This window comes from Herpailurus yagouaroundi, unplaced genomic scaffold (assembly GCF_014898765.1).
Source record: "Herpailurus yagouaroundi ecotype Mexico unplaced genomic scaffold, PumYag 205, whole genome shotgun sequence".
NCBI classification, from domain to species: domain Eukaryota; kingdom Metazoa; phylum Chordata; class Mammalia; order Carnivora; family Felidae; genus Herpailurus; species Herpailurus yagouaroundi.
In genome coordinates, this window is record NW_024412436.1 from 6,358,156 (window position 1) to 6,385,085 (window position 26,930).

Below are 26,930 nucleotides of genomic sequence, written 5' to 3' on the forward strand. Positions count from 1 at the left end.
GGATTACTTGTTCTGGTTCTGTGAGAAATTCTATTGGTATTTTGATAGGGATTGCATTGAATCTGTAGATTGCTTTAGGTTATGGGCATTTTAACAATATTAATTCTTCCAGTCTGTATTCTGAAAACGACAAAAAAATTAGTGAAAGAAATTGAAGATGACACAAACAAATAGAGGATATTCTTTGCTCATGGACTGAAAGTCTATATGACCTTTCAAAAGACTAACCTGTGGGGACACCTGGGTGGCTCAGTCAGTTAAGCCTCTGACTTCGGCTCAGGTCATGATCTTACAGTCCATGACTTCCAGCCCTGTGTCGGGCTCTGTGCTGACAGCTCAGAGCCTAGAGCCTCTTTCAGATTCTCTCTCTCTCTCTCTCTCTCTCTCTCTCTCTCTCTCTCTCTCTGCAGCTGCCCCACTCACACACACTCTCTCTGTCTCTCTCTCTCTCTCTCTGTATCTCAAGAATAAATAAACATTAAAAAATTAAAAAAAAAAAGACTAACCTGTAAACATGAGCCACTCAGGTTTATTTTTATTTTTTATTTTTTTTAATTTTTTCAACATTTATTTATTTTTGGGACAGAGAGAGACAGAGCATGAACGGGGGAGGGGCAGAGAGAGAGGGAGACACAGAATCGGAAACAATTCTGTGTTTCCCTGTGTTTCCCCAAAAATCCCTTGCTTTTTAAACCTGAGTGCCTGGGGCGCCTGGGTGGTTAAGCGTCCGACTTCAGCCAGGTCACGATCTCGCGGTCCGGGAGTTCGAGCCCCGCATCAGGCTCTGGGCTGATGGCTCAGAGCCTGGAGCCTGTTTCCGATTCTGTGTCTCCCTCTCTCTCTGCCCCTCCCCCGTTCATGCTCTGTCTCTCTCTGTCCCAAAAATAAATAAACGTTGAAAAAAATTTTTTTTTAAAAAGCAAGGGAATGACATGCAAATATCAGCATTCTTAGAGATGGTACTTGGAAATCAGTTTGAAGAATGGACAGGAAGCAGTGAGAGTCATCAGTGATTCTAGAATCACTTAAAAGGTTTTTTGAAGTACATGTTTATGAAAATCTGATGCCCAGATTTTCAGGTGTGCAACGTAGTGATTGTTGTGATGAGCATGCCTGCTGGTCCAGGGAACACACTTTGAGAACTATCGTACTAGATTTGGGAGACTACTTCAAAAATTTTTGCACTGATCTATGTGAGATATAACATAGATATAAATGCTGACAATAGAGTTGATGAGGAAGGGTTGGTTCCAAACATATGAAAGGAGTTATGATTGACAGGACTTGTTAAGAGACCAGAGTATATAGATGAAGTAGAGGTAAGTGTCTAGATTGATTTCTAGATTTCTAACTTTAGTAGGTAGATGGAAAATGGTGGTACCTTTATCGCAACATATGGAATAAAAGAGGAGAAGATAGAATGGTTTGGGGGTGGAACTGATGATGAGTTTGGTTTTAAACACATCCAATGGAAATTTATGTGCAGATATCTGTTAGGAAAGTGGAATAGTGTAAAATTGGGGATACAGTTACAAGAATGAAGTTATAAGTGCGGGCAGGTACATCTCTAGAAGAGAAATCATAGGTATAAAGTGAACAGAATAAAGTGCTAAGAACAGAACTGTGAAGTATGCCAGTATTTAAGGTGAAATCAGAATAATTCACCTTGAAAAGGTCTGAGAAGGGCTGGCAGGAGCCATGGAGTATTTCCTATGAGGTTGTGATCAGGCTGTCAGCACTGCAGTGAGGTCAACTGACATATGGATTCAAATGCACTTAATTTCGTCAGAGTATCATGGATGGGACCCAGATTGCATTTATCTGAAGTTAGAAAGTGTTTTTGAGGACAGAATACATGCCTTTTGTTTTTCTGATATTATGTTTCTGTTCACTTCTGAAGAAGATTACACTATTGATGGAAATACTTGGGGGTGTGAGTGGATTCACACTCAAGTTCTAAGCTAATACTTTAGCTGAAAATTAATAAAATGTTTAGAGAAGAAATTGAGAATCAAAATCAGGTCATGATCTTACGGTTCATGACTTCGAGCCCTGCATCAGGCTCTGGGCTGACAGCTCGGAGCCTGGTGCCTGCTTCAGATCCTGTGTCTTCTTCTCTCTCTGATCTTCTCCCACTCTCACTCTGTCTCTATCTCTCAAAAATAAATAAATATTAAAAAGAGAATAATATATGTGTGTGTACATATGTACATAGACATACATATATATTCTTTTGAGGAAGCACTGTCTCTTGTGGGGTATTATTCCTTTCTACAGAAAGCTTTCAGAAGTGAGGGTTTTGTGGTTGGTCCTTCTGAAAGTGTTTTGTTTTATTCCTCACCCCCATCCCTGCTGGGGAACCAAGAATGCTATTATTGCTATTAAGAATATTGTTTTACTTTGTGACTCTGTGTGACAGCTGGTCCTGATTATTTTATTAGTTTACTGATTGGCCCAACTTAAACCAAAAAGAAAGACAAGGTCAGCAAATGTGATAGCTGTTAGGGCAGCTGTCACTTCTGGTAATCTGACCATAACCTTTTTGTCCCTTTTCCTCCAGTGTTTTTCTAAGCAGATTTATAACAAAACCAAGAGAGTAAATAGAAATTGTTGCCCTCCACAAGATCAGGACCTGGGATAATGGTTTCATAATCAGGATTTATCAGTGGTGTCTGGAAAACATATTTTAAATGTGTGTGTCCAATAACACCTTTATTTTGGGAAAACTTCTCGTGAGGGGTGCAGATTGACTGACTCTTTAGGACTCCCTAGAAAGCCAGATTAGAGACTGAGCAGACATAGCCCTTTGGATTTGCTTCTTGTATTCCTCTATTAATTAGTTGGAAAGTTCTCCACAAAATGTGGGCCAAATGCAGTACATGAGGGACTGCCAGTAAAGCAGTGAGCTTTCTAAAAGACGAGAATCAAAGCACAGTTTCTATTTTGGCCTCAAATGGGTCTGATCAAATGGATTTTCTGTGTATAGATTTTATCTTTCACTTGTTGACCAGTGTTTCAAGGCCCGGCAGTACAAAAGGAACACTTCAAATCTCAGGCTGCAAATTATCAAATGTGTTATTGTTTTTTCACAGAGATGAAACTAATCTTCTAAACTATTAGAAATTTTACTTGTTGACAGATCCCATTCTTAAAAGACTAGTAAACAGCATGCTATTGAGGCTTATGGGTGAATATGGTGGATTTGAAGGTATAAGTCATAAAACACAAAAGTTCAAATCAGTTTTGAATACTTTAGTAATGTAGTAAAGTAATGACTTTAAGTTATGTGTTTTTCACTTAGGATTAAAAATAACATGTAGTAAAGCATATCATTGGAGTTCAAATTAACATTTCCCTCTTTTCCTTTCTTTGAGCAGGTGGTCAAGTTATTAAGCAACAAAAGGTCACAAGCAGTTGGAATATTAATGTCTAGCCTTCACTTAGATATGAAAGATATACAACATGGTAAGTATACAAATAAAGATCCAGCTTTTGAATACCCGATTTTGGGCAGAAGGCTGTGATATTTGGTGGTAAAGTTATTTAGAGTATTTAGAGTTATATTGAGATTAGTATGAATGCTACCGATCTTTCTTCCATGATCGTTTCTGGAAGGGCTACTCGTACCTTGGCTTTTGTGTTGTTTCTGTATCTTGCTAAAAGCCTAATTCTCATGTGACATATTTAGTATGCATTAATAAAATTTGATTTTTGATTCATCATAAATACTGGTCTCACTGTGCCCTGTAACTAATTAGACTTTATCTGAGGTGTTTACTTCTGGATGCCATTCTCAAAGAGTGACTGATAAACAGGATAATAATGAGGTAGGTCTCAGCCATTGAAAATAGCTAGAGATAGTGTATTGGAGAGAGAAATATATTGGGACTTGAATCTGAAGTGTTTGATGAGCTAACATAAATTTTTTAAAAGGTTGGCTTCAACCAGTGTAGGAGTTACATGGATGCTTGTTTTGATTGTTGTTGTTTTAAGAATGTTTTTATGATTAGAGATGTCAAACAGTAGACTGGATTGCCATGTATAGTAATTAAAACTGAAAAGTGTTCAAGAGGTTGAATGATCATTTGTCACAGATGTCTATAAATCATTGGATGGACAAGGGGGCATGTTCTCTTAGTCTTCCTCTGAGATATGAGGAGTTGGTGAAAGAATTGCTAAAGCAAATTTATTATTTATAACTTTTTAGGGTGGAAAGCTGCCCCTCTTCTTTCAATTATTTGGGATGACTGTATGTAAACCCCTGGGCTTTTCTATGCATAGTTATTTTTTCTAATAACCATCAAAGATGGTTTCAAATGATTCTTGCCCACTTATATTATTGTTAGTGATCCATATACATGGAAGCAGTAATATCATGACCTTTTGTTAAGTCTTTTATGTTTTAATTTATATCTTTACCCAGGCTTATAAAATATTTTCTGTGTTTGGAGTCAGGGTGATTTTAACATTTTCTAAGTGGCTTTAGTGCCAATATTTTAAATATTTGAATCCTACCCTATAATTAACAGCCATTCCTATTCCATATCTTCCTATCACATTTATGCTAAGAGATGTTGCCCAAGGTGAATAGAGGAATTAAATTTATATTCAGAACGATCCATAAGCTGTCCAGAGCCTTAGAATAGATTTAAAGCAGATTGACTCATCCAATGGCATGCCAGTTTACCTAGTAAAGAAATATGGCTTCAAGTAGAACACAGACTCTATAAATCATGGAAACATTCAACTGGCTTTCTAGCTTACCCCTTTATGAATGCGGATTCTATTTGTTAGCTTTAAAATATTTTGTGGAATCATTCATAAAATAGCACAAGCCTGGTATGCCCTGTCAACTGATGAGTAACTCTTAATCATAATTTAAGTTTTTATTAAACTGTTTTGATGGTGAGGAGGCTTCCTCAAACTGAAGCATTGGGGGTAGTAGTCATAGAACAGGACACCAAGGCTGGCGCCAAGAAGTACTTGGCGTTTCTCAAGCTGGCAGATGTAGCCCAGTTAAGTCATAGAATGAAATCTGAAAATAATGATATGGTCCTTCCCTTCAGTCAAATATTCAATCTGGGCTGAGTTAATAATGAGAACCTTATGAACAAAGGAGTCCGCCTAACATCTGCGTCTGTGGTAACGCCAGTGAGAGTTCATTGAAAATTTGCTAGCTTAACATGCAACGCTAACAATAACATGGCATGAACGTCAGTAGTTGAAGGGTCACACAGAATTATGCATAAACTTTATCCTATTAGGATGTGAAGTGATTGCTTGAATCACTTTGAAACCCTGCACATGGTTTTCTAAAAAAAAACAGCCGCCTTAGAATTTAAGTCTGAAGAAGCAAGTGGTGTGCCTTTCAGTGAATAAAGTCCTGTTCTGTCTCAGTATGGTGTCTGGGACCATGATTTACATGTGTGAATCACTTGTGGCCTCTAGAATAAACTTGACTTCTATCAGGATATGCCTCCACTGAGAAATCCACAGAAGCATAAACATCATTGATTTCGGTTGTAGAAGCAGCCACAGAATTTATCCAGACCTCCAGTGTCATCTTATAGAAGAGCAAACTAGGATGGTTTGGTGGTCAGGTTTCTTTTTCGATGTCACAAAGCATGTTAATGGAACAGGCTGAACTTGTACCCAGCCTTCTTCACTCGCTGGTCCTGTTCTTTTCATTCATATGAGCTGCTCCTTCAAGATTGTCCTTTTTCTACAAACAGCATCGGTATCTTGAAAACAAAGTGTATGTAATATTGTAAAAAGCAGCAGGAATTGTTTTCTCTCTTTCCCTTCTCCCTCACCAAAACTCTAGGAAAGGTTAGAGTTGAGCTTACTTTGTAATGCTTCTATTTTTAAAGTGCTGTGTAAGAGTAATTAATGTGGAAGGTTTAGATTAGGGGTGCCAAAAATCTAATCGTGGTCTTGCCTCTACATCCACTAAGCACCACATCCTGCTCAGACTCAAAGGGAGGTAAAGGTAGGTTTTTTTCTACAATGGCACATATAGAGTCCTCAGTGTTAAATAGAGTCAAAGGGCAGAGAGGAGAGAAGGGATCTGTTTCTTGACTAAGTTTACTAATATGGCAGTACAAGTGAGACAGTCCCAAATGATTAACTGTGTGTGTGTGTGTGTGTGTGTGTGTGTGTGTGTGCGTGCATGCACATGTGCACACAAATGTTGCAGTGAAGACCTGAGTTGTTCTAATGCAGTTGTAAATGTGTCTGGTAACTTCTAAGCTATCCTGTAAATTACAACAGTTTTACAGTGGAAAGGGTGAAACTGTGGTGTGCCACCTCTGAAAAAAAAAAAAAAAAAAGACCACTCCAATGGTTTAGAATAATTTAAAGTCTAGGATGAATGTACTTTTCAGAACGGATTTTCCTTTCTTTTCTAGGGCCTTAGGGTCACTATGGGTTTAGGATTTCCTTAAATCAAGCTCAAGGGATCCCCTGAGGCAATGCTAACTGCTTATCCACTGCATAGTTGGTTTCCTTTGGAGTCCCAGTTTATTGTCAGATGGGTCTAGAATCTGTACTTTGGGTGGACCCTGAGCTTTGATATTTGGCTTTTGGCTCCATTAGGCTGTCAAGAGAAAGTGCAGATTTGTTGGGATAGGGCTAAAGCACTTTATGAACTGGCTCATTTTCTTATATACTCTTGTTTAGCATGATAATTCCTATCTTGACTGATTTTTGATGCTTTTAAATAATTTTATAAATATATTTTATCCAGCATTTTAAATTGTTCTCATGGGAGGATTGATTCAAATCATCTAGCCTATTATTTTCAGAAGTTGGTATTATGAGAGTATCCTCCAGCTCTGTAGTTGAGTTTTGTTAAAAGAGACTGAAGTTTCTATACAGCATTCCATCCATATTTTGGGAGTCAGTGTGGTATTCGCAGCTCCGGGTCCATTTTAGTGGGAAACAGTAGCTGCAGGGCAATTTCAAATTTCATAAGGCTCAGTTTTACCCCACCCCGTCTCACTATGAGGCAGAATATCCACATAATTTACCATCCAAACCTGGATACCTTTGAGAGTGCAAGGGGGTGCTATGACTAATACTGCCTGTGCAGCAGGTACAAATGGGAAAATTTTCAGGAACATCAGGAGTAGGGCAACTCTACTATCAGATCAAATGGAAATGAATTTCTGATCTAATTCTCCTTCATATACATGTATTTGTAAAACAACTATTTATTGGCTAGGGAACTTCAGTTCACAGTGTGGAAAGCCTGCTTTGTAAACCTGAGATTGTCTAGCTGTCTGTCCTTTTGGTACTCTCATCAATACTTTGTCTGAAAGGTTTGCTTCAGATTGATGCAAACACCTCCCAGAGGCAGGAATCTGTTAGCCTTATATTCTGTACCTGGCAACTAGAAATCTAACTCAGCCAATGTCTGGACCCAAGACCATTTAGAGACTAAGCTTCAGGCAGCGTCCTTAAAGATCTGGGCTATAGACTTACTCCACTAAGTTTTCATGCTCTGTCTGTGGGCAGGGTGGAGTAGAGCATGTCTAAGAGATTTTAGCTAACCTGCATGTCTTATATTCTTTTAGTTTCACCAGTGAAGTCCCATTTCAGATATTAGAATGTTAACTAGCAAAGCCTCAGTTACTGATCTACATAGGGATAGATGAGGAGCTTGTGATAACTGACTCTGAAGTATGGCCTTTCTTACGTAGTGCTGGCCTACCATCCCTGAGGTATGGGTGTTAAAGACAAGTGACTGCTCCTTAAGTTGAAGCTTTAACTGGCTCATATATACCATTACATCACCTTAGTGTATATGTTTTAAAATAGATTAAAGATGGGGCATCTGGGTGGCTCACTCAGTGAAGCTTCTCACTTCAGCTCAGGTCATGATCTTGCGGTTTGTGAGTTTGAGCCCCAGTTCAGACTCTGTTCTGACAGCTTGGAACCTGGAGCCTGCTTCAGATTCTGTGTCTTCCTCTCTCTTTGTCAAAAATAAACCTTAAGAAACCCTGCCTATTTAAAAAATAGATTAAAGATACTGTAGCAAGCGATACCTAAGATGTATTTAATCATCCCACCCCTAGAAAATAAGTTTTGCTAATCTTTCAGGATTGGGCAGCCCAAAGTATTAATTAATAGCCCTCGTTCCTTTCTTCCTTTTAACGTCTGTGCTATCTAAAGCCAACTAGTATTATGAGCCCATGGGCAACAAATACTAAATTATGTCCTTGTTGAAATGTCTATCCTCTTTAAATCTGGTTTATCAAGATCATGTGTCTTGATATTAAATAAGATAACTATGCAAACCACCTGGCAAATAAAATCATGTTTATTTTTATTCTTTGGTCTCTAAGCCTAAAGATTGCTTTTTCAAACACTTTTAAAAATGCAGTTAAGGATACCTTACAAGGACGATAACATGCTTTTAGCTTTAAATTCCAGTGAAGTCTATCTGTTAATTTCTGATTTCTTATTGGAACCTGCTTCATGTTACTGTTCTTTTGATTTTCTGTCATTGTCCTCCTTCAAAGGAGATCAGAGTTGTTAGAAGCCTTATCCTGATAACTGTTGTAAGGCAAATATCGAAATAAGCTATATCAAATGAATGTTTTGGTTTCCAGTGCAAATAAAATTTATGTTTATACTATATTGTGTAGTCTAGTAAGTACACAGTAGTATTTTATTTTTAAAAATCATGTATACATCTTAATTAAAAAATACTTTATGGCTGAAAAATGCTAACCCATCATCTGAGTTTTCAGTGGGTTATAATCACTGAGCACAGATCACCATAATAAATATAATAATAATGCCAAATTTGAAATATTGTGAGAATTATCAAAATGTGACACAGTGACACAAAGCGAGCAAATGCTGTTGGAAAAATGGCACCAATGTACTTGCTCCTAGCAGCATTTCCACAAACCTTCAACTTTTAAAAAAAAACGCAGTATCTGCCAAGTCAATAAAGCTAAGTACAATAAAATGAGGTAAGCCTGTAGCTGTGTAAAGTGGTCCAGAAAAGGGAGTTATAACTGTTCATTATACAATGGAGGGAATAGAGACTTCTAGATTAAGCTTGCCTGGGGCTTCACCTTAATAGGATCCGAATGGGTGTCCAGTTCCTTCGGCTCCTACTTCACTGCCCTCTGCAGTGTATTAGCTTGTTTCAGAACGAGGACCTGTGTTACCTAATAAAATGAGAATATGCAACATGTGCAAAAAGGGAACTGGCCAAAGCACTTTGGGCCCTCAGTTGTTTTTGAGTTACTAAAGTTCTAGAAAATATATTTAGCAAATTTTGTTTATTCCTTTAAGTGTCATTTCATACATATTCCTTAGTTTGTTTATTGGGTCTCTTCCTTAGAGAATGAAGCAGATTTTTTTTTTTTTCACAGCTATGAATTAATGGAGGAAAAATACTTTAGAGGGAGTTATTAATGGAGTTGCTTGTTCATGATTGAACCAAGCAAAGATAAACAAATTTGCTCTAGAAAAACAACCTGGGCTGAACTTATTGATGAATGAAAGCAGGTTGTGATTGCTTGTAAAAAGCTTGTGACACATAGAGCATGGAACTTTCCAGTTTACTGATGCTCAGAGAGTATATAGGGAAATACGCTCTGTCTCCCTAGTTCAGTCCTTGCTTTCATTTTGTACTCACACTCTAAGCATATTTCTTTATTCCTTGTGTCTGTATTTCCCTGCGTTTTTCCCTTTACTTTCACGTGGAGACTAGCATTGATTAAGAGCATGATTCCAGGGCCGAGCTGCTTGGATTTTATTTGGGACAGAATGTATTTCTCCCCCCAGCCCCCAATTCATATGTTCAAAGCCCTAATCCCCAGTGTGATTGTACTGACAGTGGGGCCTTTGGGAGATAATCAGGTTAGGTGAGCTCTTGAGGGTGGCTCCCATGATGGGATTAACATCCTTTAAGAAGAAGAACTGAGGGGCGCCTGGGTGGCGCAGTCGGTTAAGCGTCCGACTTCAGCCAGGTCACGATCTCGCGGTCCGTGAGTTCGAGCCCCGCGTCGGGCTCTGGGCTGATGGCTCAGAGCCTGGAGCCTGTTTCCGATTCTGTGTCTCCCTCTCTCTCTGCCCCTCCCCTGTTCATGCTCTGTCTCTCTCTGTCCCAAAAATAAATAAACGTTGAAAAAAAAAATTAAAAAAAAAAAAAAAAAGAAGAAGAACTGAGGCCACAGTCTCTGCAAACTAGGAAGAGGGTCCTTACCAGTTCAAGCCTCCAGAACTGGGAGAACTTAATTCCTTTTTAAACCACTCAATCTGTGATATTTGTTAGCGGCACCACCTGACAGACTTGATAAAGATTCTGGGTAAGACAGATTTGAATCCCAGTGCTGCCACTGGTTAGCTGAGTAAACCAGGGTGATTTTCCTCATATCTCTATACCTCAGTCTCCTCATTTTAGAAAGGGCGACTAAATGAATTATTTCCTGTAAACACACACACATTAAATGGTCAATATTCTGCCCTCACCTTTCTGCATTTCTTAGAAAAGGAGTTCGTTTATAGGCTTTGGAGATGTTTGAACTCAGAATCTGGCCAACCAGTGAGGAGGGAGAACTTAGAGATTTTATTCCTTCTCCTGTTATTGAGAACATGTTCTGCTACAAGCCTTTACCATGAGACAACAGAGGTAGTGGAATACAGAAGCTGCACCTGATGACCTCTGAGAGCAAGATGAGAGAGGAGGAGTGGGAGTCTAAGTTCAAGGGGTGCATAACTAATGCAGACTTGATTCTTCTGGAGCTTGGGTTTTCCATCAGTATTACTAAAATATTGAATGTTAATACTGAGCTGTGTCCATTTCTGTTTTCTGGATGGAGATAAATATGAGAATTATTTATATTAGCAGCTCCTAGAAGGTGAGCATGGACACATCCTTGGACTGTACTTTGTCTGCAAGGAGAGCAATTTGTTTTGGAAATTTAAAAGGCTGGGGTCTCCCCTGTGATTTCTAAATCATTGTCTCTGTGCAGCGTGTCAACCATATTCCTCATGGACCACTGTTGGCTGCGGGTGGCTTGTGAGGGTAGCAGGGGAAGGCAGTTTGACTTGGTTGCTACAGTGAGTTTTGGTAAGAAGCAGGAGTAGAATCTTAAGTGGAGACACAGACAGATGCTTCTGTTTCTTGCTTTGACATACTATTTAACTGACGGTTCACTGGTTTCTAGCTATGAATGTAAAGTATAAAAACACTTCTTTAAAACCTAGAGATACCCTTTCTTAACTATGAGAGCTTATGGTAACTCTTCCCGTGTATTTTGATAGCCTACACACGTAGCAGCTTTTTCACCCTTTCGGGCTGCCACTGAATACCGTTTTTTTATTTTTTATTTTTATTTTTTAATTTTTTTTTCAACGTCTATTTATTTTTGGGACAGAGAGAGACAGAGCATGAACGGGGGAGGGGCAGAGAGAGAGGGAGACACAGAATCGGAAACAGGCTCCAGGCTCCGAGCCATCAGCCCAGAGCCCGACACGGGGCTCGAACTCAGGGACCGCGAGATCGTGACCTGGATGAAGTCGGACGCTCAACCGACTGCGCCACCCAGGCGCCCCTGAATACCGTTTTTTTAATGAAAATTTCTACCAAATGAGTTGTAGATTACAAACTCCTGGTCTATTTAGTAGAGTTTCTGATTTCATTCTTTGAGACACAAGCTTTTTCACTTGTCTGTTAATTACCAGAAGAAAGTTTATCCATAATCATTTATTTATTTTTGTAATATTCTCAAAACCTGGGTTCAGTATGGGCAATGTTTTTTTTCCTGGCAGGTTTTCCAGTGTCTGGCTTCTTTGTGAAACTCAAGTTTACAAGGCTCACTTAGAAATTGCTTCATGCCCCCTTTTTTACCTTTATTTTTTTTTATTTATTTTTTTTAAAAATTTTTTTTATGTTTATTTATTTTTGACAGAGAGAGAGAGAGAGAGACAGAGACAGAGCATGAGCGGGGGAGGGGCAGAGAGAGAGGGAGACACAGAATCTGAAACAGGCTCCAGGCTCTGAGCTGTCACCACAGAGCCCGACGCGGGGCTCGAACTCACGGACCGTGAGATCATGACCTGAGCCGAAGTCGGACGCTCAACCGACTGAGCCACCCAGGCGCCCCATTTTTTACCTTTATTTTAAGTGTTTTCCTCACATAGGATATAGAGTTTTAAGTCCTGTTTATTATATTTATTGGGACATTAAAAATCTAGTAAATGCTACTGGGAAGTTTAGTGAATGGTTTTCATTGAAATGTAAAGTCAATTAGAATTAGAAATTTGAGAAGAAAGTGGGCTCCATCCAGTGAGCTGTGTAACCTTTTCATCAATTGTAGCCTTGTCGCAGAGAAAAATACATGCGAGATAGGTCCACATTCATTAAAACCTACTTTTAGAAATTTAATATAAGAATATGTTTTAAAAATTCATTACCTAGAGTTTGTTATAAAAAGAAAGACCTCCTAAATCATTTTAAGTCACACATAGATTATTAAATCAAGGGGAAATGAATTATAAGTTTTTATTACAGCCTCAGAAAAAACCTGGGTTGTACTTAGCTTATATTTTTTATGACATTGTTCCACAATTGGGCTTTTTGATTACGCTTTTATGGGAAGGAGAAACACAGTACTTGAGGCTGTTCTGAAACTGTGAGCTTTGATGTGGGTATTCTTTTCCTTCATTGCACTTAGTATTTGATTATGTATTGGTGTTTGTGTGTTTGTTTTTTCTGCCCCCCTCCACCACCTCCCAACCCTCCCTCCCACATAAGCTCCATGAAGCCTGCAGATATAGCCCACTGCAGCTCAGCTCAGGATGTTTGCCCATGTAATGCTCCATCTGCTCTTCACAATCGTCGGGTGATTGTTAAAGGAATTGCCCAGGACCAAATGGGGGGTGCGTGGAGGTGGAGCCCAAATTTGAGCACAGACACTGAGTGCATAATTAATCACACCAACTTTGACCCTTGACCCACTGTGTGTTGAAGGTGCAGTTTTTGCAAAAAATATTCCGTTTGCACCGTCCTTGAGAGGGGTGGGGATTTGGACTATTATTTGGGGAAAGGGAAACCCCCTTTTGATAACTGGAATCCCGTGTGTACTTTAAAATTGACTTATTTAAAATTCTATGTGTTTTGAGAACGTGCTTTTTCAGCAACCCAAAGCGGCCATCCTTAAGATGCTTTCTGGTCTTTATCCTCTCAGAGGAACTGAGCATCTGAGAGTACTAGAGATGAGGAAAGTGAAGAGTGATTGGCACTTTCCACATTTCCCTTAGGAGCTACCTGTGTCCTATTCCTACTAGGTACATTCTAGCAATAAACTCATGGTTATTCCCCGTAAGCGCTGTGTGCTGAGACATTGGGTAAAATGGTTTAAAAAGTTATGTAATGTGCTGTTGTCTTTGAGCATGACTACAGTAATGATATTTCATGCTGATGACTATCTTACCTCCCTCCTCACAATCAAACATGAATACAAGAATACTACTTCCCTAGAAGCAGTTTTCATCCAAATACTTCTGAATATGCTATAAAATTTATTAAACAGTTTCAAACAATTATTATTTACATGCGATCAAGAAATCAAATAGTACAGGAGGGCTTGCAATGGAAAACAACTCAGAATTCCCCATATGGACTTTGTCACTTCCATGATAGATTGTAAAGCCATGATTTCTCCTTGCTTGAGCCACTGTGGAATAATCCCAGCCTCCTTCAAGTAAATGGTGGAATTTAGGAGGATGCTTGTCTGTTGTTGTTACTGAACGGTGTGAAGTCCTTATGAATTAAATTGTTGTGAAGAGAATTCTAAATTGAACATGATGTTTAAATAGATTATCTGCCAATTTTCTTTTAATTCTAAAATTTATGATTCTAAGTTTTGGGATGTACAATTGCTGATAATAATAATAATAGCCAGCATGCAAAGTCATTGCCGTAGGGTTTGCAATGACTCTATGAGGTAGATGGTGTTACTATCCCCATCTCAGGGCCAAAAAACTGAGGCAGAGAGGCAAAAGAAAGTTAAGCAGCAGGTGTGTGTGTGTGTGTGGGGGGGGGGGGGCGGGGGTTTAATCATAGGTGGTCTGGTTGCAAAGTCCGTGCTCTGAAGCCCTGTGCTGTACTTCCTAAGAAGTCTCAAGCGTTAGGAATTGTATCGGTGACTTAAGCTGGAGAAAATGGCACATGATTTTTTTTTTTCCCTCCATGGTTCATAACTACAAAACCAGTCTACTGGCTAGCAACTATCATTGCTATTTACAGCACTCTAATGTAGTGTCATACAGCTAGAGCACACATTCTTATTGCGTGTGTTTGTAGGGGGAGTGGAGGGAGGGAAGGTAGAATCAAGGAACACAGAAAAAGACTGTCATGAAGGGTGCAAAGAAGTTACTTAATGGATCCTGTAGGATTTGCTTTAAAATTCCTTCTGTTATCACTTCCTGTCCGGTCTTCTGTTCTGTGCTTTAGGTGATACTCAGATGTGCTTTGCTAGAGAAAGCTGCAGAGTGGAGCGTGTGTCTATATGCCCAATTTCTGTACCAATTAAAGGGATAAAGAGAAGAATGCATTCGGAGACTATAATCACCTTAGCAACATATTTTCATATAAGTGCTAAGTGTATTAGAGTGGCCAATTATGCTGTTATAACCATTGGTTCTTACCATAAAGATCTCAGCATTGACAGTTATATCAGGGGGATCTTGATTCATTCATTCCTACTATTTCTGTTTGCCTTCCTTTCCTTATTTCTTCCCATATTTAATCATTCACTTACTCAGATACTTACTGAGTATTTAGTTTGTGCCAAGCTCCATTCCTGGCACTGGGATACAAAAATGAGAACAAAAAAGCCAAAACAACAAATGGCTGTGTGGAACTTGAATTCCAGTAGGGAAGAAAACAATTTATAAATATATAAAGCAAAATGTATGATATGTCAAATGGTGATATGTGCCATTGAGGAAATAAACAAAAGCAGGGAATGGAAGGAGCACAGAGTGGAAGGCAAGGGAGAAGTCAGGGAGAGCCTCAGTGAGGACTTGAAATCTGAAGGGTGCAAGAAAAAGAACCCCATACAAATCATAGGGAAGAGCTTGTTGCAAGGAGAAGCAGTCAAGTGTGACAATCTTGTGGTGCTAATAACCTGGAACACTAAAGGATCAGCAAGTTGCTGGGTGATCCTAGAGAGAGTGATCAAGGGGGAGAGAAGTTTGAGATGTCCTTGGTAAATAATGGGGGGCACAAGGCAGGGAGAAGTCAAGGGGGTTTGGCAGGAGGACCAGAAGAAAGCTATAATAGTAATTCAGATGCAAGACAATGGTGACTCGTTCCCGAGGAATAATAGTAGAGGTGTGAGATGTAGTCAGGTTCAGAATATTTTTTGAAGGTAGAGGTAACAGGATTTGCTTATGGATTAGATGTAGACTCTGAGAAAGAGTGAGGACTCTAGGATTTTTGGCCTTAGTTAATACAAGGATTTATTTGCTGTTTTCTGAGATGAGGAAAATTGTAGAAAGGGTAGTTTGAGAAGGGAAGATCAGGAGTTTCACTTGAGACATGCCATGTTTAAGATTCCTATTAGACATGTGAGTAGAGGTGTTGTACATTTGGCTTAATAAGTTCAGATTTAGAGAATTTTGGACTGGCGACACAGCATGGGATTTATTAGCATCTTAATGATGGATGTAAGTGTAGATGGCGTAGAATGGAAATCCAAGTATGAGCCTTGGAGTGCAGCAGTAAGAGGATGCAGAGAGAGGAGGAGGAACCAACAAATACCGAGAAGAAATTGCCAGTTGAGGTAGATGGAAGACCAAGAGAGTGTTTTGTCTTGAAACCAAGCAAAGGAAAAGAGAACTCTGTCAGATGTTGCTGATAGACCAAATTAAGTAGTGGTTGTTGGGGATCCTGACAACAGGTGGGCAAAGTGGTGGAGGCCAGAGCCTTCCTTTTATGAGAGGATGGAAAGAGAGCGATTTGGAGAAGGCTTGTATTAGAGTCTTTGATGACTTGAGAGAAAGTATAACATGTTTGTTAGTCATGTGAATGGTCCTTTAGGAATGGAAGAAATGAATCTATAGGAGACAGTGGTCACTGCTAGACTGATGCCCCTGAGGAGGGGGAGGAAGGCAACCAGTGCCAAGTACAAGGGTTGACTTTAGTTGGACACTGACAGATCATCCATAGGAAGACTAGAAGGGGAAGAGTACCCAGCACAGATTCATTGAGGCTCATAGTCTTGGGACTTCTGGGAGTTCTTTCTTAACTGTTTTTATTTGCTCAGAGAAGAGCAAGGTCATCAACTGAGAACCAGAAGGTTGAAGGTGGTGTTGGAGGTTTGAGGAGAATGGAGAGGGTTCTTTACCAGAGTGGCGGAGTAGGAAATTATAGTATGACCACAAGATAAGAGTAAAGGACCCATTTGAGGTTAGTGGCCCTAAATTTAAGGATGGTTCATGTTTCTGGCAGTCATATTCATCTGTGAGGCATGCTCATGTACAGTGTGTTAAGAGTGGTTTTAACAAATGTTGAGGTTTTGCCATTTTACTGAGACACCTCGGGGGAGGCAGGAGTTAAAGGGCACATGCATGTAGGGTGGGTATAAATAATGGTCTATGGTTTAAAGTGTGTGTTAGGACATAAAGGAGGCATGTAAGGGACAAAATAATGGGAGGGGACTCAATGGATCATGGGTCCTGGTGAGACTGACAAGAGAAAACTTTGAACTCACCTTAGGGGTTATATAAACTTGTACTTCAGGTGACTTAACTGAAATCATTAACACCTAGTTTCACCTCAGCAAAAGGAAAATGAGCAATTAGCATTGTTGATGGAAGATGCAAGAATTTTCTGAGGCAGGCATCAGGGTTTATGTTGCTTCTCCAAACTAGACATCATTTGCCATCATGGTCCTCAAGGCATAGGCTATACTGAGCCACTCAGTTTACTGAAAATAAGTGAGTTTTCACAAACCTTCAGGATTATATCCTACTTGAATCTAATGTGACATTGCTTAGAGTATCCTAGATGGGCTAGGAATCAGATCAAGTGGAGAATGAAGAGCAAAGAGAAATATATTTATGTTGAGCATATTATATATTTTTTATTGGTTCTGTCTGGAAATGGGCAGAATGCCCAAGCTCTCTTTATTTTCCCTCATTTGTGCATCAAATTTTGTTCACCAAGAAAATGGACTTATGCAGTAGATAATTGGAAGTTGTTTTACAATCAGATTGTGTTTTTACATTATTTCCACTGAGCAGTTGGCTCTAGTAATTATTCTTCCATAAAGAGGAACATAAACAGGACCAGCTTTCTTGATTTGCTAACACTCCTGTGAAGATACATTTGAAATATTTGTCCCTAGACAAAATATTAGTCATTAAATACAAACAAATTTGATTACTCTTTAGTGGACTATTGGATAACGTTGAAAATTTGTGATAACAGCCATTTAAGGGAATACGAATTGAGTAATTTATGATCTCCATGTTGATATTAATTATTTCCTTTGGAAAGAAATTTCATTCTTAGCATTTTTCATTTGAAAATTCAAAATTTTATAATCAATCTGTTTTAGACCTATTAGCTTCCATGCTTTTAGACTGCTATATTTTGATGCATTTATGTCATGTATTTCTTCCTTTAAAAAGTTTTAATTAATGGAGAATGGAAATGTGTTTCATAAATATTATGCCTCAATAAAAATTGTTTTACACTTTTGAAAATCTCTTCATGGTCCAGTTTGATAGACAGCCAGATTCTCCTATCTGCTTTTGCATTTATTCAGTTGCTATATGTTGTTTTGGTTGAAATGTATGAAGAAAATCTGTCTTCACACAGATAATGCAGCTGGAAAGAGGTATTAGTCTTTCAGATTATGGTGGCTATTATTCTTTTGTTTTAAAGTTTACTTATTATTGAGAGAGAGAGAGAGAGAATGAATGCATGTGAGTGGGGGAGGGTCAGAGAGCTTGAGGAAGAGAGAGAGAATCCCAAGCAGCCTTCGTGCTAACTGCACAGAGCCCAATGCAAGGCTCAAACTCAGGAACTGTGAGATTATGACCCGAGCCAAAATCAAGAGTCCAATGCTTAATGGGCTGAGCCACCCAGGTGCCCCTGGTGGACATTATTCTTAATACTACACCAAAACTAAGGGCACCTGGGTGGCTCAGTCGATTAAGCGTCCAACTTCGGCTCAGGCCATGATCTCACAGTTCGTGGGTTCGAGCCCCGCATTGGGCTCTGTGCTGACAGCTCACAGCCTGGACCCTGCTTCAGATCCCGTGTCTCCCTCTCTCTCTGCCCCCCCCACCCATATCACACTCTGTCTCTCTGTCTCTCAAACATAAATAAACATTAAAAAAATATGACTTCACTCATATGAGGACTTTAAGAGACGAAACAGATGAACATAAGGGAAGGGAAACAAAAATAATATAAAAACAGGGAGGTGGACAAAACAGAAGAGACTTATAAATATGGAGAACAAACTGAGGGTTACTGGAGGGGTTGAAGGAGGGGGGGATGGGCTAAATGGGTCAGGGGCATTAAGGAATCTACTCCTGAAATCATTGCTTCACTATATGCTACTTTGGATGTAAATTTTAAACAATAAAAAATATTCAACAAATAGTAGTTTCCTTATAGTTATTTGCAGTTTGGAATTTCAAAGCCGTATCAATAAACGTTTCACACATTAAAAAAAAAAAAAAGATTGGGGCACCTGGGTGGCTCAGTCGGTTAAGCATCCGACTTCGGCTCAGGTCACGATCTCACGGTCTGTGAGTTCGAGCCCTGAGTTGGGCTCTGGGCTGATGGCTCAGAGCCTGTAGCCTGCTTCCGATTCTGTGTCTCCTTCTCTCTCTGCCCCTCCCCCATTCATGCTCTGTCTCTGTCTCAAAAATAAATAAAAACGTTAAAGAAAAATTAAAAAAAAGAAGATTACATTTCACTCAACATTAAATACATGGATCTGCTAACATTACCTTATTTAACTGAGTTAAGGCATTTGGATGACTTAGATGTTTGGCAGAAAACACAAATTTAGGAGTATGCGTTCACTTAAATGAAACCCAAATATTCATTTAAATTCTAACAGGCTCTGCTATGTTTTGAAGTGAATTCCAGTTACAATATGTGTGTGCTCATGTTGGTTGTTCAGTGCCCTGTTTTAAGCGTAACTTGCAACTATGCAGAGAGACGTTTGGGGGTCCTGGAGTCACTGCAGCGGAAGAGTGGAAACTAGCATCAGAGGGTCCGTCGACCTTATCTCAGCCATAATCTCTGGAATGAAATCTTCCCGTCATCAGCTGCACGTAGCAAAAGGTCTGGGTGTCACAAGGAAATGACATCAGTTTTCTAGCATCTGTGATATGCCCTCGAGTAGTAATTTCAGAATACTTAGTAAAAGGCTTAAATTGTTGAAATATGATGTAGTCTGGGGAGTTAACTTTCAGTCTCAATCTCTAACTCTTTTATTCTGTGCCAGAAAGGAATCCTGCAGGATAGGATGAGTTTTCCTTTGTGGCAGCCTGGCTAGTGAGGATGAATACACCTACTCTCCAATTTCCTCACTTAGAAGAGAGGAGGAGGTGTGATATTCTCCGGGAATTCGAGGAATAGGAAATTGTTTTTCTTGAACAAGAAGGTTCATGATTTCAGCTGAGAGTATGTTCAAGTATTTTGGCAAAGTGTTTTAGCCACCAGCAACCATTTCCCCTACGCAGATACGTTCAGATGGGCTCTATACACCTTGAATGCAAGGAACAGACAAAAATACAAAAGAAGCTTTGTGTGTGGGAATTGTGAAATTTGAAGTCTGCATTGTTTTAATGGTTGAAGGTTTTATGGGATTATTTATGTATAGGAATACTTAAGGAAAATATATTAGCAAATTTTTGTGATGGTGGAAAAATGTTATCTTGGTCAGTCAAAGCCAGTGGACTCCATTGAAAGCTTTTCTAAATAGTAACGCTCACCCTCTGTTTTACTATTTGTGCATACTGCCAGTCATCAAGCGATGTCAGGAAGCTCTGGTCATAAAAATAGCCTTCTTTAATTAAATAATTTCTTAATAAACGATGAGAAGAAAAGGATACATGCATCTTACTCAAATCCACATTTGGGAGGCATCGTAGTTGCAGAAGTGCTAGAAGTCACTGGATATTTAAAATAATGAAGCATAAATTATATTAAAAAATAAATAAAATAATGAAGGAGGGGCGTCTGAGTGGCTCCAACTTTGGTTCAGGTCATGATCTCGCGGTTCGTGAGTTCGAGCCCTGCCTTGGGCTCTGCGCTGACAGCTCAGAGCCTGGAGCCTGCTTTGGATTCTGTCTCCCTCTCTCTCTGCCCCTCCCCTGCTCACCCTCTGTGTCTCTCTGTCTCAAAGGTGAATAAACATTAAAAACAAATTAAAAAGATAATGAAGGCGGTTGATGGGGAATGGGGGATGGGGGAGAGGGGGCAAATGGGTGATGGGCATTGAGGAGGGCACTTGTTGGGATGAGCACTGGGTGTTGTATGTAAGCCAATTTGACAGTAAATTATATTTAAAAAAAAAAAAGGAAACATGAAAACTGAAAAAATAAAATAAGAAGAAGGGGGGACAAATAGTCCCCTTTGTCAAGGCAGGATGCTGAGCATCTGGTGGTCACTTCTGAACCCTAGGGAGTGGGCAGTATGATGACAGAATAGCAGATAGAAGGAGGAAATTCCTCCAACAGTGGCCTTTCCATTCACCAGACAACTACTAAAGTTTAATTAAGGCTCAAAAGTCTAAGGGGATGAATTAGAACGGAGGGGGTTGCATTTGAAAGGTTTCTGTTTTACTTAGAAGCGACTTTTATTCATTAAAAGCACATCAGAGTAATCAGCATATTTGGAACTCCTCCCCATATTTAACTGATCTCTCATTCCCAGCAATGAAAGATTACACTAATCCACACACACACACACACACACACACACACACACACACACATTAAGAGAGAAGAAAGAAAAACTTTCATTAACTGAACAAATGGCAGAAATGACTGAACACACACATAACTAGCGCATTACATTTTTGCACGTATTAACTGCATGTTGAACGAAGTAAACCACAAAATGATTCTTAAGGGAACTTAAGTATCATGTGTATTCTTTAGATGTTTTTTTTCTCAAGTTTTTTGGCAAAATAGTCATGAGACAAGTTGTTAGTCAAAGTCATCTCTGTGGTACAATGAAAGGAATTACCATAACGTGTCATGTCTTGGTATGCAAGCTTTCATATTCTCAGTCGTGTATGTTCACAACGAAGTTTTCTTTATTTTTTGATAGATCTTTAACTTTCAGTGGCTAAACTTCTTGGTTTCTTTTCCTTCCTCAACATGCCTGCCAATATATAAATGTTAATATTTACTGAGGAAGCTATGTAAGTGCATGTTTAAGTAAATTTCTTTAAAAATGATTTTTAAACCACAATTATAATCTTTATGTTTGTAAGTTCAGGCTTTCTCTTCGGGGTTCCTTTTGAAATCAGACATGTTTGTGAAGAATTACCCTGAAAAAAGTATGACTGTTATCTGTGTGAAAGTTATTTTGGCGCAAGGCATTTTAAATTTCTGATAGATTGTGTACTTTTGGAGCAATGTATATGCATGCATTCAAAATAAAACTTAGCAGTGTTCCCCTTTTACAGTATGTGTTAGGAAACAGTGGCAAAATGTGGACAGACTTAGGGTCCTATTTCCAGGGAGACTCACTAAGCTCTATTTTACAAGAGCATAAATGTTTACCTAAGCAAGAAGGTGAAGTCCGTTATGCCCAATAAAGGACATTTTGCAGTGCTGGTTTACGGAAAACATTCAACAGACAGTGGATCTTTTACACAAAGTACAGTGCGTTGTTTGAAACTATGTATGCTCATCTATACACTCTGCTTAAAATAAACACTATCTGGGAATATGCTAGTCTTTCTTTCTGTCTTTCTTTTTTATTCCACACCCTAGATTTTGTCACCTGCCAAAGTCAAATAAATCTTATCTAAACAGTTGAGATAAGCCTTGAGTTGTACCCAGTATGGTCAAATCAACAAACCTCTTCAAAAACAGAAATGAAATACAATATCACTAGATTAAACAGTCTACAATGGCAATCATGTTTGCATTTAAAGATTTTATTCCGAAAGGATTACAGTGTTGGTATCCGTTTTTCCCCCTGCCTAGACAAGAAGGCGACATACTGAGTCAAACAAAATGCATTTGCTCTCTAACAATTTAACTTGTGTGGCTCTTATAAACAAGGCCCATAGGTGTATGAAGCCTACTGACTTAATCAGTAACTCATGTCATTAACTTTGTATAAGCAAGTATGCTTGAGAGGTACCAGTGGTGGATTGGGTATCAGATTTGTTTTTTGTTTTTTGTTTTTTTTTCCAGCAGGAAAGCCTTTCTTTATGTAGCCTAAGTACAAAAATCTGTAGAATTCTGGCATTTTATTGTCTGTACCTTACAACAAATCCCTACCAGGTTAAACTGCCTGAAAAGAGAAGGTAGTGTAAATGGCTATGTATTCTAAATTAATAGGATATTATAAAAATGCAATTTTCTTCCCTTCTAAGGCACATATCAATTTAATTGCTAATGCACACCCTACAAGGGCAGGAAGTGTGTCTGAGGTTTACCACCACCAGGTCTCCAGGGCTGAGCAGGCTACCTGTCCTGGAGTTAGAACACTATGGATATTTATTCCATAAATGAATAAATGATGTTTTCAGGAAGATGCTATTTACTTTGCAGATAAATACAAATATTTTATAATGATTTAATCAGTCGCTGATATCTGAAAGTATGTTTGTGAAGTGAATATATTTTTATTTATAGTTAAATGGTTCCCTTTCAATGTCACACTGTTTAATTGGCAATTTGTTTATAAGTGACAAGCAGTAAACATGTCATGATGTCACTCAATGTCATTTTTAAAACTACCTCACAGAGAGTATTAACTTCTGTGCATTTCTTGACCATAGAGTATTTTATACACTGCCTGCTGGTTTGGAAATAACCCGTGTCCCCACTGGTCTTTAAGTACATCTTCACATACTCGCACTCAGCCTCTCGCACATCTGAGAGTTAGCCCAACTGGATGTACAGTTGGGGTTCTGATGTGATGCCTTTCTTTTATTTTTAAGGTCCAAACAATAATACAAAATACATATCTTCATTTTCTAATTTATATTGTTGTATAAGAGCAATTGTATGTATAAAGTTTTATATGATATTCAGACATTTAGAGAGAGCTAAGAGTCTTCCATTTTTGGGTGCCCACTATGGCAAGGACTGTGATCCACCTCTTAATTTGACAATAACCATTTGAGGGAGGTGTTAACATCATTATATACCCATTTCACATGTGAATAAACTGAGACTCAACTTATCAAGGATCTCCCAAGGGACACACAGTACCTAGTCACAGATCCATGTTTTTTTTTTTTTTTTAATTTTTTTTTTATGTTTATTTTTGAGAGAGAGAGAGAGAGAGAGAGAGAGAGAGAGAGAGAGAGAGAGAAAGTGCACGCGGGAGAGGGGCAGAGAGACAGGGAGACACAAAATCCGAAGCAGGCTCCAGGCTATGAGCTGTCAGCACAGAGGCTGACACGGGGCTCGAACTCATGAACTGTGAGAGTCAGACACTTAACCAACTGAGCCACCCAGGCGCCCCCACATATCCATGTTTTTAATCCGGGTTTGTGTGAATCCAAAGCACTGAGGTTTAAGGTTTCAAGAAATTTTAGAAAAAAATCAAGAGTAATTATTTGGGTAAATTAGAACTTCTCAATAAATATGTTAATATATTAACCAGGGATTTGAATGGAAGGGGCCATAGCAAACTTTAGAAGTCTTACAAGTGGAAAAGGAATGGAGTGTCACTGTTTTAATTTGGAATCTTTAAAAGAATGCTATTGATGTATTTGTTGTTAAATTTACTATGGTCCTTAGATAATCCAGAATTCCTTGAAATATTATTCAAGAATTGGTGTGTTTCGGGGCGCTTGTGTGGCTCAGTCGGTTGAGCGGCCGACTTCGGCTCAGGTCACGATCTCGCGGTCCGTGAGCTCGAGCCCCGCGTCGGGCTCTGGGCTGACAGCTCAGAGCCTGGAGCCTGTTTCAGATTCTGTGTCTCCCTCTCTCTGACCCTCCTCTGTTCATGCTCTGTCTCTGTCCCAAAAATAAATAAACGTTAAAAAAAAATTTAAAAAAAAAATTAAAAAAAAAGAATTTGTGTGTTTCATGTGTATGTTAAAAATTTGTGGCAACATGTCTTTCTGGCAAGTTCCCCACAGTGTGGGAATGTCCGTGTGGGACAAGCCCACGTGCTCAAACATGTATGATGGTTGGATGTGTGAACAATGGAAATGCTACATTATCATTTCATATTCTTATCAAGTGTGAAGTTTAGGTGAATATGGTGCCAAATATCTTGCTCTATGAAAAAAATGTTAGTTTAAAAAAAAAAATTTGGTTATGTTTGATTTTAACTAAGCCAAGCAAAACCAAAGAAAAAAAAATCTTTAAAATTGCTTCACTGCATCATTAGGAATTTTTTGCTAAGTAATACATTTTAACAGTGTTTTAAGTAACTCCCCAGATGTGAGGATTTTTAGTTGGGAGTTACCGCATCAGTATTTCCTTATAAAGGATTCTTGCTCCATTGTCGTCAGATTGCACAGCGATAACTTACCAAAGGTTTCTATGCTTTAGTGAATTTCAAATAAAAATGTGAGGTTAATAATTCTAGGCATTGCTGCCAAAATGTTTTTTTTTTTCCCTTTTGTTTTCCTTTTTATATCTTCCTGGCAGGACAAATAGAGCAGTATTAGAAATTACTGAATGAGTAAAAACTGACCATTTGCATCCACCACAGACTGTAGATATGAAGGAGGGAGAGGAAGCTGCTTCCTCTTCAAATATCTTTCTTTTCCTTTTTATGTCTCAGTTTCTTCCTTCATTGTCATGCAGGTGGCTTTGCTTATATTGTTTGCAACAGATCCCACTGCCTCTGCCAGTATTTGGCTTTTGCTTTCTCAAGTGTTGCTGCCTTCATGGATTGATGGGACCAATAACACAGATATGTGGTTGATAGTGTCTCTTTCTTAAGGTCAGCTAGTATGGCTTCTTTCTGAAGGTTCTGTAATGATTTTGTTTTTCACATTATACGCTTTTTTAGTTTTCTACTGTTTGTGGAACACTCTGGCATGAGTGTATGATGTATTTAAGGCAAGATCCTATCAGGCTATTTAAAATCTCCTTGGAGGGACAGAGCACAAAATTCTGTACAAAAGGAGCATCTGAAATATATCAGGTGATTTGTATTTATGTTAAAGGGCTCAATCAAGAGGTCAGAGATGTCGTTATGAGCCATGGTACTTAGGGAGTGTTTCAGAGATTACTTAGGCTGCAGCTTGAAATTGCTATTTTGTTAGAGATAGTGGTTTATCCACACTGTCCACACTTTTCAGCTTCCCCTCTGTTCTAGGTAACCATTGGAAACAATTCTGGCCAGTGAGACAGAAGTAGAAATTTGCTAAGGATTCACACTTAATAGGCATCGCACATACTTTCTTGCTGCTTACCTTTTTCCTCCATTTTGCCTGGAATGTGAAAGTGATAGATGGAGTTATGGCAGCTGTTTTTCCACATAAGGAATAGGTATTTAAAGACCATAAAAAACTTTTTATTGTCTGTAAGCTTTTTAAAAACTTTCTGAGTCAATGCCAACCTATCTCAACTTTGTTTAAGTCATTATTTACTCAGATATTCTTTTTACGGTTGAAAAGCTTTTAATGAGTGCAAATGTATTTAGCACTTTTGCCATATTATCAAATGGCGGATTGTCAAGAATATATTCATATTTCAGACGTCTTTGTTATACTCTAACTAAATGGCTGACATTACTGCCTAGAATAGTATAAAATGAGCCAAACTTTGAAGCAGGGGGCGAGGAGGACTAAGTTATAAACCAACACGATGAATGACGTTTTTTCCTCTCATTTAGGCCCCGTGTCTTTCATTTTCATTCCTAAGACAGCAAAGGGTTTGGAATTCAGCTATTATTCCTCTTTAATTCTACCAGGATTCAGATACTCTTTTTAAAAATATCTTTCTCTTTACCAACTGTACTCAGTTTGTGTTAATCACTCTTGTACTTCTTCACCCACCTATAGAAGTATTCCTCAAAATAGTTACCTAAAAACCTTAAGTTTAGTTGCGTAAGAAAAGGGAAATGTTTCTATTATTAGGTAAAGACTTAAAAGAGAAAATAAGCTGAGAAAGTTTCCAAGTTATGGTCTGTCTTCTAGTTTCAGAGTCCCTGAAGTTAAAAATGCTTTTGGTGGAGCAGGTGATCTCATGAATGCATTTTGTGAACACAGGGATCACCCAGGGCAGGACTTCTGGCTGTGTTAGCATATGAGCCCCGTGCTGTATATGGTCAGAAGGGAGTATGTGGGATCTAGTCTTGGGAACTGGTCAAAACTGATTATTTTCTCTAAAACTCCTATTATTGGGATGTTGGCCATCCTGAATTGGTCTAATGTTCTTAATGTTTTCTCCTCTTTTTGATATACTTTTGGGAAATACTCTCTCATTTATTTCCCATACCTTCTATTGAATGTTTCTATGATGTTACCATGTTTTTATGTTTGGAGAACCACTTTATGTTTCCAGTTTGGAGGGTGTGGCAGTAATCCAGGCAGGAGTTGGGAGTGTCTGGGAACAGGGTGGTAGCAATGACAATGATGAAATGAAATCATATCTGCATGTATTTGGAATGTAGAACCATGAGGATTTATGATGTACTGGCTGTGGAATGTGAGCAAAAGGAGTTAAGGATAGCCCGACCAGCAGATGGGTCTCCATCATGTGAGAGAGGGGAG

General features: G+C 38.8%; 1 protein-coding gene across 1 annotated transcript in view; it reads left to right on the forward strand.

Moving 5' to 3' along the window:
* Window positions 1-26,930, forward strand: part of FMN2 (formin 2) — a 396,703-nt gene that overhangs the window by 187,527 nt on the left and 182,246 nt on the right. Inside the window, 1 exon segment of the mRNA XM_040451785.1 lies at window positions 3,378-3,465. Coding sequence (XP_040307719.1) covers window positions 3,378-3,465 — 88 coding nt within the window.